The following is a 20,587-nucleotide window of genomic DNA, read 5'->3' as shown; positions in this document are numbered from 1 at the left end:
AGAACATGGAAACAGCCTAAGTGTCCCTCAGTAGAAGAATGGATAAAGAAACTGTGGTACATATACACTATGGAATACTACTCAGCTATTAAAAACAAGGAATTCCCGAAATTTGTGGACAAATGGATTGAACTAGAAATGATCATAATGAGTGAGCTAACCCAGAAGCAGAGAGATTCAGATGGTATATATTCACTTATAACTGGACACTAGCCCAAGGGGCAGGTCCCATGAAATTCTGCACCTACCAGGAAAGTGGGATAGAGGTGAGAACATCCTATTGAGACTCTAGGCGAGAAAAATATAGGGGATAGGGAAGTAGGTGGATCCAGAGGGTCCTAGAAACCTACAAGAGGAGCATTATGATGGGTGGATCTGAGCCCAGGTGTTCTGCTTGATCAAAGACACCAACCAAGGACAAAATGTGCAGTCATCATCAAACCCCTACCCAGATCTAACCAAGGGACAGAACATTCTCCACAGTTAAGTGGAGACTGTGGACTGACTTTCACAGAATCTCTGGTGCCCCATATTTGGCCATGTCCCTTTGTGGGGGAGGCCCAATGGCACTCGAAGGAAGGATAGCGGACTACCAAGAAGAGACTTGATACCCTAGCACCATATTCAAGGGGAGGAGGTCCCCCTCGGTCACAGTCATAGGGAAGGGGATTGGGGTGAAAGTGGGAGGGAGAGAGGAGTGGGAGGATGTAGGGGATGGGATAGAAAATGAGATGTAATATGAATTATTTTATTTTTCAATAAAAATGTGTTAAAAAATAAAATAAAACCATTTTCCCTGCCAAAAAAAAAAAAGTTTACTCTGAGTTATTACTTTCTCAACAGACTCAGAGGATATAAGCCATTTATCTAGTATTTAATAATTAAGACAAGCATATCATATGACTTACATTATTTTTAAAACCAATTTTCCATAGCATTATAATCTTGCTATGCCTCACATATTACTTGTTTCCTGAGAAGCTTCTCTCTTAAAAACTTGGCAAGATTTAATAGGTAAGACCATTGATCAAGGAGACACATGGAAATCACTGCTGCTATGGGAGAATAGCAAAGTAGAAGGATCCAGAGGGTCCTAGAAACCTACAAGTAGAACATTATGATAGGCAGATTTGGGCCCAGGGATCCCGCTCAAACTTAGGCACCAGCCAAGGACAATACAGGCGGTAAACTTTAAACTTCTACCCAGATCTAGCCAATGGTCAGAACATTCTCCACAGTGGAGTGGAGAGTGGGATATGACTTTCTCAGGAACTCTGGTGCCTCACATTTGACCATGTCCCCTGGAGGGGCAGACCTGGTGGCACTCAGAGGAAGGACAGCAGGTTACCAAGAAGAGACTTGATACCCTATGAGCATATACAGGGGGAGGTAATCCTCCTCAGTCACAGCCCTAGGGGAGGGGAATAATGGGAAAATGGGAGGGATGGAAGATTGGGATACAAGGGATGGGATAACCATTGAGATGTAACAAGAATAAATTAATTAAAAAAATTCATGTAAAAAAAAAAGAAATCACTGCTGATCTAGTGATAAAACAAAACAAACAAACAAAACAACAACAACAACAAACCCACAGACCACTGAAGCAGACAGCAAATAGTCCAAAATCTTCTCTAAGGCCAGGCTCAAATTAGATGATACCCTACATAGGATCAAGGAGGAAAGGCTTAAGGATATTTGTCCTCTCAAAATTGACAGTGATATAAATCAATAATGCTAAAGTTCATCATTAATTAGAGACTTAGGAAGTTAGACCACAGTACAGTAATTTTTATAGTGACAAATAGATATATAAATATATGCAAAAAAGGACCAATGCTTTAAAATAAACTATTTCTACATAGCAAACAATCTAAGAATTTTAGATTGCCAAAAAAATTTTAGAATGCCAAAAAAAAAAAAAAAAAAAAAAAGAAAGAAAGCAAAAACAACAGAAAGGAAATTTCACACACAAAAATAATATTCCAAATAAAATAAGAGATTGACTGACCAGAAGAAAGGCACATGCATAAAAGCATATGGTATAGAAACAATATAGTGATCATTATATTAACAGTGAATTATGGTCCAAACTATACCAGGTCAAGGTTGAATAACACAAGAAAATCCTAATAGCGTCGAATGACTGAGGGAGGCTGAGAAGAACTGGAGAAGAGGCTGAGAGCAGAGACTGAAAAAGGCCCCAGGCCAGGAAGAGCAGGGCCACAGCTACCCCTTACGCACTCTGAAGGCAAGGCTTTCTGTAACTGTTCCTAAACAATCTAACGGGCTGCCATGAAGACATACAGATATCCCCTGAGGTCTTTTAAAAAATCAGACTGAATTCATCTGGAGATAATGGGATTCTACCTGGAAGGCACAAAAACAAAGAGAAGGGGTCTCACGGCCTGCTACTCCAGCCAGCTCAGCCTGCTGAAGTCTGCTTCCTCTTGTGGGTTTAATAACTATAACTCAGAATAAAGCCAGAGAATTTCTAAACTGAGGTCTGGCTGCAAACAAAAGACCTATTCAGTAACACAGAACTTGAGACTTATTGTTTGAAATTAAGTAGGAAATCCAATAAATAAATACATCTAATAACCTCAGGATTCACATATGAGTGTCTAATGTTTTCCTTTTGTTTGTTCGAAGTATAAAAAAACCAATACTATAATGAAACTTGCTCAAAGGGAGCAAAGAACACAATTATTGAGCAATAATTAAACAGCAATAGCAAGAAGAAGCTAAGCACCAAAATTCACAATTCTCACTAATCCCATAATCCCTTACTCCTCTTTCAAGCCTTATTTATTCCTATCATCCTAGAGGGAAAGATTTATATTCATTCTGATCACACATTGACATATATTTCAGTTCAAATATATATGCAAAACTGAAAATATACTCTATTACTGTTTGATTTCTATTTTAAATGTAAATATATTTTGTAAACAATGGGTAGTAATGTGTTGGTTGTAAACTTATCTTCTGAAACAGAGCCTAAACATTTTAGCCATTAATAAGTATACAATTACCTACTGTAGTTTCTGATGAATTTTCTAGTGCTTTGTGTGAACTCCTCATTCTAACTCCATTTCCCTTTTATCTGCAGTGTATGGACACAGTGCTATATGAAGAAATTATTTGGTAGTAAGTGGACACCATCACAATCGTAGGCTATGTTGATAAATAGACTGTGACAGGAACTCCCAACAGAGCTCAGTTTCTGCAGAGACTCTCCTTTCTCAGCCCCCAGCTCCTGAACTCAGTACAAGAGTTCTATTTGAAAGCAAGTCATAGTCAATACTCCTGCCATAGGGAAGCCAATGTGCTGAAGGCTCTGCTTGCTTTCTGAGCTGGTAAGAAGAGAGCACTGAGGAGCTCCTGCTGTGCCAAGACCATAGTGTGCTGAAGGGTCCTCAAATTGGTAATTTTGACTCCTCAAAAGGAAGAAAAGCAAATCTGCAAAATAGATAAATTCACCAATCTCATATCAGGTATACAAACAAGAGCCTTGACTTCTCCAAAAAGGATTCCTTCCTCTTGATTTGCAGGGTCACTCCAATGGCAACACACTGTGAGTCAACATAGAAAACACCTGCTGCAGTAGTGACATCAGAAGAGGTAGCTGGAGCAATCATAAAAGACAGGTGGCAGGAAATGCCCAGACGCTGGCAGGCAAATCCCTTTCTGGATAGTTCAGACAGTGAATGAAGCACCTGTAAGCCACAGAGTACGCATGGCTCATCACACAGGCTGCTGCCTGCAAGGCAAGGGAGTGGAGCTAAATGCTGATGAGACAATACTTCTTTCACTCACTGGCAGACATTTTAAAGCAATTGGTTCAAGTACAAAGGATCCACTCTGCATCTTTGTGGGCAACTTTTAGCAGGTTTCCTATCAGACCGAGGCTATTTTAAATTTTAAATATAAAAATACAGTGGCTTATCACACCCATAGTTTATCTCCTTTAATTTTATTTATTTCCTATATAAAATTGAAAAATGGAATCAGTCTATAGATATCAGCCCTAAAAAGTCACATGTACCTTTAAAATGGGAAGCACGTTCTTATTCCTTTACTTTAAAAGAGAAATTTTTTAAATTACTATATATAACAATTTGTAACATCCTTATGTATACAGCATATAATTACTCCAAGCACTGTTAAACACACACACCCCCATACACACACACACACACACACACACACACACACACACACACACACACACACATATATATATATATGTATATATATGTATATATATATGTATATATATATATCTCACCCTTAGCTCTATGGGCATGTAAGTGCTCATGCTACAGTTCAAACAACTTTTGTGCAACAGAATAATGCAAATTATATAGTAGATGAGAGCATATTATGATTTCATAAGAAAGTAACAATTAAAAAGAAATACATCATACCTATTCACCATTAAAAAAAACAAGAGGTAAATCCAGGAAAATGAAAAACTTGTCAATGTCTTATTCAGTAGCCACAATTATTGCATCTTTTAAAAGCGACTGTAGCATGAATTTTCAGTCAGGGAAAATGGCTCTGGGGGAGCCAAACCACACATCATTTGAAGTAGTTATTATTCACTGATTCCAAACACAGAGTCGACCGTGCTTACTTACTTTTCACATCTCCTTCTGTTAATTATTAGTCCTGTGAATCAAGCTAAAGTCATCATTTCTGTATAGACATCACTAGTCTTTGCAAGTGCTGGGGACTATGCTGGACAATGAGTATGCCAAACACACATTCTCTCACCAGGCAACACAGTCAAACTTTATTTTTTTATTAAAAACATAACAATGGGCTGTGACACTCAATTCCCAGTCCCTTCTTACTTTCCTGTTGGTTGACTCAACCAAACAAGAGAGCTGAAATGGTTAATGTCCTCCTAGAGGCAAAGCAGACACCACTGAGGCTATATAGTAAAAGTGAGTAAAGAAGTAATAGGGAGGAATTTTATAAAACGCCTGTTCTACATATGCGGTAACTCGATATATCACCCATTAGCTTATGTCTCCAGGAATGAGAGAGCGCAGGGACTTTCTTATGCAAGCACACTATGTACGTACCGGCCTTGAACATCCGTCCAGTCTCTTAGGAGTCTTTCATTTTCTCTCTGCAGGTGCTCGTTTTTGGCCTCTTTTTCTGCAATGCTGTCCAGGCAGTAACAAATGAGTTCTCTAATGACTTCAGTTGGCTTTGTAACTTTGTGGAGGTTGAAGGAACCAAGTCTGAACTAAAAGAGGGGAAGGGAGACAGAGGGGGACCATGGTCAGTTTGGGAGTAGTTTTAACAGTCCAGTTTTCAGCACATTTTTTTCTGAGGGGAAAAATGTATGCAACTGAAACTGTACTTACCACATATCAACACAGCTTGTTCACGGCCTAGTTTTTTATTGTATTTATCAAAGGAATCAACAAATAGCCTAAAAATATTGTCTCTTGTCTCCTATCAGAAAAGAAAGCAATACACCTGCTTTTAGGCGTGGCACACCACGTGTTTACAAAAGTATAAGTCACTCTACTCAGAGTAAGAAACATTACATGTGAGGACATTTAAATAATGTACTATTAAAATAAATGGATATATCTGTACTACAATTCTGGGAATAATGCACATATAAGCTACTAGTGAAGAAATAGCTTGTACTGGTAATAGTTAAATGTGAAATAGTTAAAAATTCAATTGGTAATAGTTAAAAGAAAACTAGAGTTTTGAGAAACTGATAATCTTGGAAAACTACAAAGTAGTTTTTATGTAAAGACTATAATTTGCTAACATTAATACTAAATGACAACTTGAATTCTTTTACAAAAGGTAAGAATTTTGAAATAACTTTAAGAGGAAACTTCAGAATAAAGTGCTACATCGCATGTGTTAGCTGTGGAACTCAGATGAACATAACACTAGTTATCTATGTATTCTAATAACTTATGTTATCTCTACCACAAAGCCATTTGTTTACTGTTTATTTTGAATTCGTGCTTCTAGGTCAGTACTTTCTAGTATATGTATTTAATAAAAATATTTCCAAAATGTATCCCTTCTCAGGTTGAGAATTGTGAGATTAAAAACACACCATGTAATTTATTAAAAAAAAAAAAATGAAGACCCACATAGAAGTCATTAGCAATGAAATCCAAAGTCTAAACCCTATGTGGCAACTTACTAGTAACTCCTGTCGCTCCCTGTAGTGTAATAGCACCTGGAGCTGTAACAGGAAAGGTGAACTCTGTGGATTACTGTGCCCAGATGGGACATATGGGTAGAAGATAGTTCAGCATCCGGAGACTATGAGCAAGATCGTAAAACATGACTTGTGTGTGTTGAGAATATCTACTTGTGATCATTTCAAATATAAAGAAACATCAGTATTGTGATGGTTGGTGGCTTTTACCATCAACATGACACTATCCAGAGGGACCTGGGTAAAAGGTTCTCAAGGATTGTCTAGATAAGACTGGACAGAAGGTGTGTCTAAGGAAAACCATGACTAAGTTACTGAGGTGAGAAGGTCACCCACTGAGGTGGTTTCGAGCAGGGACTCACGGGTGGCAAAAGACAGAATAGAGAGCCCAGCGCAGCGAGTATGCACTCCTTGGTTTCTGTGCTGACTGAGGGTAGTGGCCATCCAGTCCCTCAGGGCCTGTCACTGTGGCTTTTCACTGCAATAGACTGTAACCTGGGGCTACGAAGTGAAATAAACCCATTCTCCTACAAGTCCCTTCATCACAGCAATAGAAAATGAAAGTAAAACCAATATTTATAGTTTCTGAGATTGCAAACACATTTTAGGGGATTAAGTATTACTTTTCTAACCACAAAATATATACACATATATTAATATTTTTAAACTTAACGTATTCATAATATTAACTTAATTCTTTGTTTTCTCTCATCTTTTACTAGCTCTTAAAAAAAACTAAAAAGTATCAGATAAACAAAAGAATTTCTTTTATTTTCATAGTATGCTCATTTGAAATGAACTCATTTGCTTGGATTAAACAATTTAAGAGACATTTAAGAAAAATGTACCTAGAAAGAGGAGAAATTCAGTTGGTCCAAATTATTTGACGCTGTGCCTAATTTAATTATTTATTTTGAACTCTTAATCAAATGGTCAGGAGCATTTGAAAATTTTCATGTTATGAAAGATGAGTCCAGTAACAAAGATAATTACTTAAATAAGAAAAATTAACAACATGAAGAATATTTAAACTGGAAGTAAATTTGAATATGTACACTTTGAAGCTTCTCTGAGTAAAAACACACAGTTTATAGTCATCTCTACAATATTACCTTTTGAGGTGATATAATCAAGAGAAAAACTAAGCTTATTTCAACTGTAAACAACAGATGACACTGTCAACCAAGCACATACTCAGAAAGGTGCCTGGTATCGCCTGGTATCAATGTTCTGAGGAAGATGCAGTTTTTTTTTTTTTTTTAATTAATTTATTCTTGTTACATCTCAATGTTTATCCCATCCCTTGTATCCTCCCATTCCTCCCCCCCCCCCCATTTTCCCATTATTCCCCTCCCCTATGACTGTTCCTGAGGGGGATTATGTCCCCCTATATATTCTCATAGGGTATCAAGTCTCTTCTTGGCTACTTGCTGTCCTTCCTCTGAGTGCCACCAGGTCTCCCCCTCCAGGGGACATGGTCAAATGTGAGGCACCAGAGTACGTGAGAAAGTCGTATCACACTCTCCACTCAACTATGGAGAATATTCTGACCATTGGCTAGATCTGGGAAGGGGTTTAAAGTTTACCTCCTGTATTGTCCTTGGCTGGTGCCTTAGTTTGAGCGGGACCCCTGGGCCCAAATCTGCCTATCATATTGTTCTACTTGTAGATTTCTAGGACCCTCTGTATCCTTTTATTTTGCTGTTCTCCCATGCGTCTCTCATTTAGAGTCCCAATAGGATGCCTTCCCCTCTGTCCCAGTTTCCTGGTAAGTGAAGGCTTTTGTGGGACATGCCCCTTGGGCTAGTATGCAGATATAAGTGAGTATATACCATTTGATTCTTTCTGCTTCTGGGTTAACTCACTCATTATGATCATTTCTAGCTCAATCCATTTATCCACAAATTTCGGGAATTCCTTGTTTTTAATAGCTGAGTAGTATTCCATAGTGTATATGTACCACAGTTTCTTTATCCACTCTTCTACTGAGGGACACTTAGGCTGTTTCCATGTTCTGGCTGTTATGAATAAGGCTGCTATGAACATGGTTGAGCAAATTTTCTTGTTGTGTGCTGGGGAAGATGCAGTTTTAAAGAAGAAAATTTTTCGCCATGTGAAACTTTCAAGATGCCAAGTGTATAGAAAATGTGCCCATAATTTAATCTTGAATTAAGCAATTTATAAAATATTAATGCAGAGATGAAACAAAGTCCAACTCTAAACATTCTATTTTAGAAGAAAAGGAAGAAAAAAACTGATTCTCCATCAACTTCGGTCAAAACAGCACTCAAATACTAGAAATATTTTAAAATAATAGTGTAGTTTGCTCATACTCGTCTGTCATTCCTGAGATCTCCCTAACACCCATTTCGACTTCATGTTCTCTCTTTTAAAATGAAACATCTTAACTATGTCTTTGATTTATTATAATGTTGATAATAAACTTAAGGTATCATTTCTCCCTCAGAGCACACAGGTTCTTGCTCTGGACCGCCTTCACTAGTTTAGAAAGGTATGAGCATGTTACCCCAACAACTAAACACACAGAAGACAAGTATCTGCACAGGAAATGCAAGGGCAGGATTTCCTTGACACGCCCATGTGATCACTGTGGACTCCATACTGGGAAGGTCTGTGTTTCACCTGTGCACGGGGCTCAGCTCAGGGCAGAGGAGGTCTTCTTCACCACCTTTGCTGCCGGGCACACCTCTAAGTGATGTAGCCACCAGCATCGGATCTCATCAGAGCCTCCTCCTCTGGAGATTGAGATAAAAATATCCCCGTGCTCTACATGAAGCTAACCTCATAGTCCCTCCCGCCTCCCACCCCAGCACAGGAAAACTGAGGACTGAATGCCATTTAAAAAGAGAGCTACTCTCAAGATAGGCTGTAGTGTAGCACTAATTTAGCTACTATAGCTCAAGCTGGCCAAAAACTTGTGCTCCTCCTGCCTGATGCCGCCTCTTCGGGTACATTATACAGGAATGTGCTGCCACACAGAAGCACTAACTCTCAGATGAGGTGACAGATTGTTGTGAGGAGGACATAGCAGAAAATCGAAGTAAGGAGTGAGCAGGATGGAAGATCAAATCACATGGTCAAGGGCCAGGCTTTGGGCACGCCTTTGATCCCAGCACTCAGGATGCAGAAGCAGAAAGCTGGCCTAGGCTACATAGAGAGTTCCAGGGCAGCTAGGGCCACATAGTGAGACCTAACCCCAGAAAAACAAAACACAGCAACAACAAAATAGAATGCTTACAAGTATGAAATTCCTAAAGAAAAAAAAAAGTAAAACTTTTGCTAGGCACTCAAGTGCCTACCTGTACAGCAACACCTATCCCTAGCCAAGAAGCCATTTATAATTGATGACTGCTAAGAAAGGGGACATCACTTTTTCCAACGCAGTGAAACTGGGAACACCAACCCCATGCCAAGGCAAAATCCATGCCCAGGAGGAGCTGGCCCACGAGAACAGATTCCAAATTTTTGTGTGCTTTTTGTTTTGACTTCTTTTCTTTAGATTGAGAAAAAATATGAAGTAGTATGAGCAGAGAGATGGGAAAAATCTGGGGAAAGTTAGGGTAAGAGAAAGAATACAACCAAAATATGCCGTATGAAAAAATTCAAATAATTTAAAAACAGGAAACAAACCACACAATTTTTATTGTTGTTTTGCTATTGAGTTTTAATGAGACTATCTCCCAAGCATTTTGTATTATTATGTTAGGAAAATACAAAAAAAAAAAAAAATTCAAGTACAGTAACTACAAAAAATAAAAAAATCCTGCTGGTTGCGTATGTAGACAAACATTCCAAACTACTGATTATAAGATCTGCAAATACTTTACTTTACATAAAAACATTTCTAACAATGCTAAGGAAGAGTTCTCTGTTCATTACAATTTGATCTGAGCAAACAAATGTCTCCTACTTTCTGCCATTGAGCAATGATGCCACCATACCATAAACACAGGCAGTCATTAATCACTGAGACCAGGGCTTCAGGCCAGTCTAAATACTAGCAGTGTTTACTCTGACATGTCCTACTTCACCTAGAGACAAATGAAAACAAATGACTAGCTTGCAAGACACAGACATTTCAACAAACACTTTCCTTTTGACAAGGTTAAGAAAAAAATGGGGAGCGTAATGGATGGTGACCTTGTATTTAACTGAATTTTCTTGCCAAAAATATCTTGTTAAAGGTTAGCCCTTAGGTGTTCCAGTTCATGTAAAGCTAAACTGGCTTGAATAGTCCTCCTTCTGTAATTATAAACTTTGAGACTAAGTAAAAACAACAAACAAACAAACAGCTAAACCCATTCCAAGTGCTCAGCAAAGAAAAAGAAATAGAAACTGAAAGACATTTAAAGAGGGTGACATCCAGGTTTATGTGGCTTTCGCCACAGGGACTAGTCCAGGCCACAGAGAGAATGCGAGACACCTCAAATTGAAATAACTCTTCCTGACTGGAATGTACGTACACATAGTGATAGTCATTGCCACAGAAACAGGAAGGAATAGAAAGAGATGGAAACAGAGCAGAATTTCCTTACGCAGAGCCATAGGAAGGTGGTAGGCTTAAGTCGCTGTGTTTGCATGGATAAGTGTATGGGAAATTTGAGGAATCCCAATACAACTGACAGTTCCCAAAGAGGATTTAAAATTCCCACAATGCAGATAGCCAAGGGAAACAAAACAGAGGACATCGAATTTTATATACAGTTATGCAAAAATGAATGAGCTGATTGCTTCAAATTTTAATTTTAAATGTGTAATCCTAAGGCACAGTGAATTTGTATTAGAAAGGGACGCATGTGAATGTAATCACTAAATTTTAAAACACTTGAAACAAAAGGAGGATTCTAAAAATGCCCAAAGAAATGAAACAGGTTATAGATGAAGGATCAGGATATGATCACATGGTATTTCTGCTGCAGGGATGGAAAATAGAAAACAGAGAATTAATTTTTCCAAATTGAACATGACATATTCTGACAAGTAGCTATTTGACAATATGTTGAATCCTGCAAAGCAAGCTAACATGCTTGTCTTAATCTATTCAGGCCACAGTATCAAAAACCCTTCACACCAGCTAGTTTATAAGCAAGAGAAATGTACTGCTCAGAATTCTAAGAAGTCTAAAAAGAAGAACAAGCACATTCAGTATTTAGTGAAGGGCTTTTCTTCACAGAAGATACCTTTGAGCTGTGTCCTCAAATAGTAACAAATCAGTAACTTAGTAGGTCTCTCAGGCCTCTTTGTGAAGGGCATCAAACCCCTTCATAATAATTTAGGTGTGGTTCAACATTATCATACTAGTGATCAAAAACTCACATGTAAAATTTGACAAACCAAATCCATCTAGATCATGGCAATATAAAATCAAAACAACATGGAATTCAGTACCAAAGAAAACAATTAACTGAATCTTCAAATTGATGGTTAGTTGTATGGCTGGAGAGCCCTGCAACCAGGGTAGCTGGTCTGGAGCAAGAGTGAGGTCCAGGCATGTCCAAAGCCCAAAAATCTCACCTTGAGACTGGCAGGAGTAGGACTCCTCCCTCCCTGCCCTGGGCCCACCTCTGTCACCCTTGAGGTGGTCACCTGGCCTGGCTGCCAGGTTACAGGTTAAATTTCCTCTCTCCCTTAAGGTCATGTCCAGCAGGCACCTGGAATTCCTCTTCATGCAAGTAAGACATTCCCAGAACCTTGGCTCTGGCCAATGGCCAATGATGTACACTCATCCTGGAAACCCCTACCCACTCCCCAAAGGTTTTAATAGTCTTTGTCCCCTTCCCCCAATTAAACAAGCTGCCTCACTGAAGCCTGTCTCCTAAGGAATCTGTTTCTTACTTCTCCCAGCGCCCCAAGGTCTCATCACTACCTGCTTTTCTAGCCTCCTGCTTCCTCCTGTCAGGAGGCCACAGCTCCAGCGGGAAGCAAAGCCTAAAGGCAGTTAGTTGGTACCTATCAACTGAATTCCTTTATCAAGCTCCTTCAGTTTCTTGTACTGTTTTATGACAATAACTTTTAGTGATAGTGCCAGTTTAACAATTTACGCCTAGGCTTATAAGTTATTTAGGTGTCAGATAGTTTGATCTTTTTGTATATTCTTTTAAAAACCATAAAATAAAAATATATAAAGAATTGAACGCTGTGCTTTTCCTTGTAGAAGTAAATACAAGATCATTTCAGTTGGTTCTTGTTCCATGTTCACTAGGAGAAAGACGTTGTAGCTCGTTTCCTATGGAATTCACTGTGTATAGGAGGACAGTGTGTGTTACATCACCGTGGACTGTGTTGTTATTGCTCATTCATAATTAGTGTTCTGCATTCTACTCACTGGTATGGGATTGCCTTTCACAATCTGCATTTTGCTGAAATCAATGTCACTTAGCTTTGGTTCTGGCAATTTGATGGCAAATTCCAACCACACCCTTAACCAAAAGCTCAACAATGACTCCTTCCAGTTTTAATCAATCTAAGCACCAGACTTCAGACTTCTCTAAATGAGGAAATGGCGTGCTAGGGAAATGGTAAAAATGTGCTGCGATCATCATCAGCCTCTCTTGGGACAAATGTCGCTGTTACTGATAAGCCTCTTCTTTACTTCAGACATTCCAAGCCTTCACCACTCTCCTTGCCCCTCGGTCACATTAGCAAAGTGACCTTACCTCCTCATTTGCAGATCATGCAAACATCTCAGATTTATGACACACATACTCCTATCTCCACTCTATTAAATAAAGACGGACATTATGACTTCCCTTTCCAACTTTTATTCTTAAATGAAACATCACCACACAATCTAAGCTCCTCTATTTACATCTCATAAACCCCCCTTACCAGAGCTAAGTGGATAGTGTTAGACCAGCCTAGTTCTTCCTGAGCCAATTAATGGTGATTTGAGTCTCATGTTCTCTACGAATAATGTATATACGAAGACAATCTAGCGTGGTAGTGAGTTCCTACAGAGTTGGAGCCACAAAAAAAACCTTTTACTCTATTTATTTTTATTTATTTATTTATTTTACCAAAAGAACATGAGGCAGACCTAGTCTGGCTGCAAACAGACAATAACTTGAATTTATGCTTAAAAACAGAATATAGTAACACACAGCCAATGTAAGTCCCATCACTCCTTAACCTCACAGGGTTCTTTGCTCCTTGTGTCTGCAACATATTCTGTGCCAACCTTCTCTACCCCTAACATTTGCAAGGGAAGTTTCTACTCCTCTTCCCCATCCGCTCTACATTCTCCCTGAAATATTCTCAGCAAAGTACATCAGAAACCGTTAATGCTCCAAGTCAGAAGAAAGGCCACAGTTTTTATTTTATGTGAACTACCTTGGCTTCAGTGACACCACTGGCCTGGTTTTTCTCCTGTACTGCTTCTTATCAGTGTCCTTTGTAGCCTCCTATTTTTGGATCAGTTGTTTAATGGCTGCTTGTATTCTTCTTCTCAGCTCATCTTCGTTCTCCTTATTCTCTCTCAGTGGTCTTAAACACTCTCGAGGTTTTGCCTACTGGCAGTATGGTGAGAACTGGAAAGTTTAGATCATGAGGTCAGATCAATTTCCTCAGCTTTAGACCCACATAGGAAGCATTCTAAGTGTCTCCATGTGTAAGTCCCAGAACATACACAAATGGATATCTAAAACTATACTGACCATTCCTTCACAAGCCTGGCTCACCTCTAGCAACCAAAATCTCTTCCCAACTAGTACCCCAAGTTAGTCTATAGCCTGATAATTGCTTCTGTTCTCTTTTAACCCATCTTTTCAATTACAAATGCTTACCAATTCTATAACCTAAATACTTCAAGTCGGTCTGTTTCCCTCTATCTCAATGGCCTCCCTCAGGGCTAGTTGTAGTACATGACATTTGCAGGACTGTGACAGCCTTCCAGCTACACTTCCTGACACTGTCAGCTCTTTGTTTTCATCTGCACTTTTACGAAGTTGACTCTTACACTTTAAATCAGATTGTTAATCCCAATGTAAGAGTCTAATGCCTCTTTCCTGCCTAAAAGGCAAGGCTTTGATGGCAGTTGCCTGCTTATCTTTCCTGTTTGATCTCTTATTACAACCCACCTCCCAAGCACACAGTCCACTTTTCCAAACGGTCTGCAGGCTTCATCACCACCACATAGTCATAATTTTTCTCACCATCTGCACAGGATGGATCTGCTATTGAACATTTAATCACATCAGGATTCTCTAATCCTTCCACAGTTATTTCCGTTCTGGGGTTTTAATGACTCTCAATACAGAAAAGCAACTGCTTTTCACAGGACAGTATAACCTGTGTTCATTATGTTGCTGAAGCCATTCATACTGTGAAACATGATTAATATTGTCTATGAGCTAAAAATCAACAAAGGCATGTAACAAAATCCTGATAATGTATTGGTTTGCTATAGACTTGAGAGCAATGTAATAAAGTCTCCTTCCTTAGAGTAGTAAATACATAAAAACTAAGATTCATGCCTTTACAGACGCTTCTGTCACAGGCAGCACTGTTTCTCTTCTTTATTTCTGCGCTCTACTTGTATCACAGACACCATGTTTGTGTGTCACTGTGTTGGCGCACATACTGTGCAATAGCTAAACCCTCTCCAAAGGTACTTTCACAGCTAGAGGACAATAAGAGCATTTGCTCAACCATGTTCATAGCAGCCTTATTCATAATAGGCAGAACATGGAAGCAAAACAAGTGTCCTTCAGTACAAGAATGGATAAAGAAACTGTGGTACATTTACACTATGGATTACTACTCAGCCATTAAAAACAAGGAATCCCCGATTTGTGGACAAATGGATTGAACTAGAAATTATCATAATGAGTGAGTTGATCCAGAAGCAGAAAGAGTCAAATGGTATATACTCACTTATATCTGGACACTTGCCCAAGGGGCATGTCCCAAGAAAGTCTTCGCTTACCAGGAAAGTAGGACAGAGGGGAAGACTTCCTATTGGGATTCTAGGTGAGAGAAGCAAGGGAAAATAGGGAAATAGAAGGACCCAGAGGGTCCTAGAATCCTACAAGAAGAACCTTATGACAGGCAAATCTGGGCCCAGGGGTCCTGCTCAAACTATGGCACCAGCCAAGGACAATACGTGCAATAAACTTCAAACCCCTACCCAGATCTAGCCAATGGACAGGACATTCTCCATCATTGAGTGGAGAGTGGGGACTGACTTTCACACAAACTCTGGTGCCCCATATTTGACCACGTCCCCTGGATGGGGAGGCCTGGTGGCACTCAGAGGAAGAATAGCAGGGTACTAAGAAGAGACTTGATACCCTATGAGCATATACAGGGGGAGGAGGTCCCCCTCAGTCACAGTCATAGGGGAGGGGAGTAGGGGGGAATGGACGGGAGGGAAAAATGAAAGGATGCAAGTGATGGAATAACAATTGAGATGTAATGTGAATAAATTATTAAAACATATTTTTAAAAAGAAGCAAACTGAAATAACTAAACACACAACTATGGCACGAGTTAAAAAAAAAAAAAATCAACTCATATACAAAGCAGAAAAACTTGCAGACCTAACAGTCAAATCCCAACTGCTGGTGCTTGGGTTTTGTTTGTTTGCTTTGTTTTGTTATGTTTTGTAAACTGTATTAGAAATAAGGTCTGGAATAGCTCCCAGAAGTGCAGCTGATATTATTACGTGCTTATCATATTTGTTATACCACCATCAAAATAAATACTATTGATCAGAGTTTGAACGAGGTTAGCTTTGAACTAGATTTTATTGCCATTTAATCTTGATATCAAGGATCACTTTGGAATATTTTATGTGCCCACTTTTCTCTTTAAAAATCACCTATAAAAAGGTGCATGTTTATAAACTAGACCAAGTAAGATTCCATATATAACTCAGGTACTAAAGTATCCATTGACAGTGGGCTCCAAACAACCTTGTCTTCTGTCTTGTGAAACTTCTGGAAAACTTCCACAGCCTCCATGCTGTACTTTAAATAAATCATCTTGCCGTCCTCCTCCTCCTCCTCCTCCTCCTCCACCTCCTCCTCCTCTTTCCACCACCTCCTCCTCCTCCTTCCTCTTATTATATGAAACAATTTATTAACAGAAGATAATCTTAGAACTCCTGTTCATAGACAGCAAACATAGCAACCCCCTTCTTGCATGTGCTGTCACAGAAGATGGGGATAACATGCTCAGTCACCTGACCATTCCTGATCCAGCAGGCCAACTGTGTTCTAGGTCTAGGGAACTTGGTCCTCTTTGACCCTGTGCCCAGAGTTGGATAGGTAAAGTAGTGATTACCCAGCAGCTTACGCATCTAGACCACATCTTGCACAGCCAACAGGGCTGTGTACGGAGAGAACTCATCTTGGTCAGCCTTTAGCTTCATTCCACCAGTTACTCCTTGCCAGAAACTCAATGGCATGCATAAGGTATTGCTGAAGGATGCAAAGATGATCTAGTACATTCTCTCCTTCAGCCACTTGAGGTCCAAAGTCAATTATTCTTCCTTCTTTTCTTCTCCTTGGCAGCTGCCAGAACACACCGTGGGAAAGTGTTGTAGGGTTGGTTTTGTTGTTTGTTTGTTTTGTTTTACGATTAGAAAACCCCATGAAATATGCCTAAATTCTTTATCAATGTACTTTTAACACAAGAATGTATTTATTGATTGAACAAAAGCTAATGAATTAGACTGAGGTCATTGGTCAGATATTTAAGATGACTAACACAGATGATAATTAAAACTAAACAACTAATAAAGCAGTATGGTGATACCACTAGTTCAATTTCAATTAGCAACATTTAAGAATAATATTTATATATTTGTGAAATCTACTAATATTTCATTTAAAATGTATATAGATATACTTTTCAAATAGTTTTATTGAGGAAGGAGAGTAAAATCTATCATTCCAGTTTCATTAAGTATGAATCTAAGAAGCCGAAGAAGAAAGTAGGAAAAAAATATGAGACGTGTACTGTCATCACTATTCATGGAGCATTTACTAAGATATGTCTGTACAGAGAGAAATCCAACAGAGGTTACAGTAACAAATTCAAAATTGGAGGTTTTGTTCTAACACTAAAGTGGTACAGAGAACACACGCTATGTAGTCAGGCACTTTCTGTGGAATCCTGCATGGAAACTCAAAATTTAATTCCACACACTTTAGCTCTCACTGTGTATCTGAACATGACAACCAACAGTAAACTGATAGCTCAGACAGAATATCTGTGTCCTATAAGTGGATAAAGAACAGCAATACTTCATTTGGCCCACAATATTAGTAAATTCATTTCAGGAACCTATTACAAACCATGACTATAACATTGCCACCATGACTTTTCACATTTCAAAAGCTCAAATATAAATGTAGCCAGAGAAAAATATTAAAACATTACAACATTAAGATCAGTGTTTATAATGAAATAATGCCCCTACTGTACAAAATACCAAGTGTTGTGTGGTAACTATGTAAATAAGTCATTTTACATAGAACAGCTTCTCACTGTTAGCAAATATTAAAACCAGAAACGCAGTTTCAGTGACATCCAAAAGAAATCAACTGCTTTGGCATCGTATCACTACACTTCTGTGGACTGTTTTTTATGAAGCAATTTCAAATGAGAACACTCACTTGTTGCCAAAAATCTGCTCAAATAGAAGAGCAGCCATTGTATTTTGGCAAGTTTGTGTTCGCAATTCATTCAATAAAGTGCTGTAGATGTACTCCAAAACCTAAATGAAGGAGTAGACTAAAGACAGGATGGCACTTGGAAAACACAATTTATACTAAGACTATTCGTGTTTATATGTAAAGTCAGATCAGTGGGAAAAGAAACAATGCCATATACAAAATAAACGTCTGGGAAGTTCTACTGTTTTGAATCACTCAAATGGAGAATCAAAGGTTTAGAGTTACCAGGCCACTACTGGAAGTGCTTTGGTAACTGTGTCACATCTCACACACCATCAGGAGAAAAGCTTATCCCTTACTATAGGAATTTTTTTTAAATGACTATGAGCTCTGAAAACAGTATCATGAGTACATACATAAATTAGCATCATAGTGCATGGTATGCATGTCACATATGTGTCCCAACTTAGAAAAAGCATAGTTCGCACATTTTAAAAATCCAGAATTTCAAGGCAGACTTTCACAGGAACATGCTTTGAATAAATTCAAACTGGACACTCAGGTACTGATTATTGGATGAAAGCATAAGCCAAAAAAAAGTCAGAAAAAGGACTGGCTGCTGGGATGGCTAACTGCTGCTAGGTGACTTGATATCCCTCTTCACAGAAACTCCATAAGCTAAATAAGTGTTGTTCACATTTCATGATCACTTTGAATGACGAAGAAGTACTGATTTCAGCAAACACAGGGCAGTTCTTATGAGATTAGGTTGTCATCATCCACTGAGCAGAACATATATTCTATTTCATCGTATACTGTCCTACTAGAAGCCACAAGCCAGTCCTGACTAGGGCCCAAAGAGTCTATATTCCATTATGTCTTTAATTTCCCTTTAGACAACATATTCCCACTTGCAGATATTTCTAACACATTTTAATCTTTCAAGGTTATTCTAAAGATTATTTCTAAATTATACAAACAAAACTGGTCGATGTGACACTACACTGTAGGAAAACATTGTGACCAAGTACAGACATGTATGCCTATGACCTAGAGCCCGAGAGGAGCACATAAGAAGAATGGTTCAAAGACAGTGTTGTTGCAATAGCTAGTTTGAAGCCTGTGTTGGCCTCATAAGACTTTATCTCAAAAAAAAAGTTACTTAAATAAAAAGTTAAGAGCCGGGCGTGGTGGCTCATGCTTTTAATCCCAGCACTTGGAAGGCAGAGGCAGGTGGATTGATGTCAGTTCAAAACCAGCCTGGCCTACAAAATGAGTCTAGGACAGCCAAGGCTACACAGAGAAAGTCTGTCTCAAAACAAATAAACAAACAAACAAAAACAAAACAAAACAAAAACAACTTAAAAAAATACTTTGAGACTGAGTATCTGCAATAGCTACATCAAAAGCAAATACCAAAAGCAATGGCCCTGCTCCTATGTGGTAATACTCAGTTTAGCATGCAAAATGATAAGTAAACGTTCATGAAAATTATATCATATAAGGGAGTGCTAACTGATGAAATGTCAAATATTCAATAAACTAATTTCAAAAGAGATAAACACATTTTGGTGATAGTAATAGCATACAAACAGTTGTCAATATATAGGCAAAAATCAGAAGAGTCTCAATACTAAGAGCAGATTTCAGCCTTATGGAGTTTATAGATATATACTAAAATTACTTCCTTTCCTGGTCTTTTTCAACAGAAAGAAGTGAAGCTACTTGGATGCATATTTATTATTAACTTTTGTTGAATGTGGACTGAACACTCATAATAACATAATGCATAAATCCATGAGAAACATCTATCAGTGGGCCCAGAGAGTATCAGAACAGGTGAGCTGTGGATGAAAAGCAGAAAACATGTTCTCATAGCCAGCTGTGTCACAGCGATGAACTACCACTGACAGAAGGACCAGTCCAGAAACATCAGATCCTATGATACACATCATAAAACAAATAAAAACTAAATGAACTTGTTCAGAATTTAATAGAGAAGAAGAGCGATGATGTAAATTTTTCCTTTGTTATTTCATCAGTGAACGACTAGAGAAACCACCCAGCCTTGAATTAAATATCCTCTTCTTCTCTATGCCAACAGCATTCTATGATTTTTTTGAACATTAGTAGCTACTCTGTTTTCATCCAAAAAGTTTTCCTAGGATACCAGTTTAAAAGGTATATCATAAACAATTCAATGTGACACTTCAGAAAAAATAAAACTAAAGTCTACAGAGAAAATGTCACACTCAAACAATAATAGAAAAATATAAATAAGTGCAATATATGTTTCCTTATAGATTTATAGTTTAATAATTGTATTCACATTTCCTGTTAACTAAATAATAATGACTAAAGACTAAAGAAGAAATGCTATTAATCATGTGTATTTAATTCACCAATAACTAAACCTATCACTCACAAATTCCTTAAATATTCAGGTTAGAATGCTTTTTGTGACTAGCAATTGTCACTGGCCTATTTAGAAAAGAAATGAGTTGATTAATATACAAGAACAAAAGGATCTACCACCACTGCAAGTTTTATTTTATCTCAGTGTGCTCAGAAAGACAAAACATACAACTCTGCAAAGAAGTCATAATCTCTACACTCCCATAAAAGGACTGAGGCACTAATAATGTTAAAAAGTTTTCACTACCATTCATCATAGGACTACTAAAGATTATCCTTTGCAAATCAAAATTGACTGGGCTACAACATTTTTTATAGAAAA

At 38.3% G+C, this 20,587-nt stretch overlaps 1 protein-coding gene across 1 annotated transcript in view; it reads right to left on the bottom strand.

The window, feature by feature from the left end:
• Window positions 1-20,587, bottom strand: part of Xrcc4 (X-ray repair cross complementing 4) — a 184,573-nt gene that overhangs the window by 114,169 nt on the left and 49,817 nt on the right. Inside the window, exon 4 of the mRNA XM_051172609.1 lies at window positions 5,094-5,260. Coding sequence (XP_051028566.1) covers window positions 5,094-5,260 — 167 coding nt within the window. The remainder of the gene's footprint in view (window positions 1-5,093; window positions 5,261-20,587) is intronic.

This window comes from Acomys russatus, chromosome 30, assembly GCF_903995435.1.
Source record: "Acomys russatus chromosome 30, mAcoRus1.1, whole genome shotgun sequence".
NCBI classification, from domain to species: domain Eukaryota; kingdom Metazoa; phylum Chordata; class Mammalia; order Rodentia; family Muridae; genus Acomys; species Acomys russatus.
Note: the sequence above shows the minus strand (reverse complement) of the source record. Positions and strands in the feature narration are given on the sequence as shown.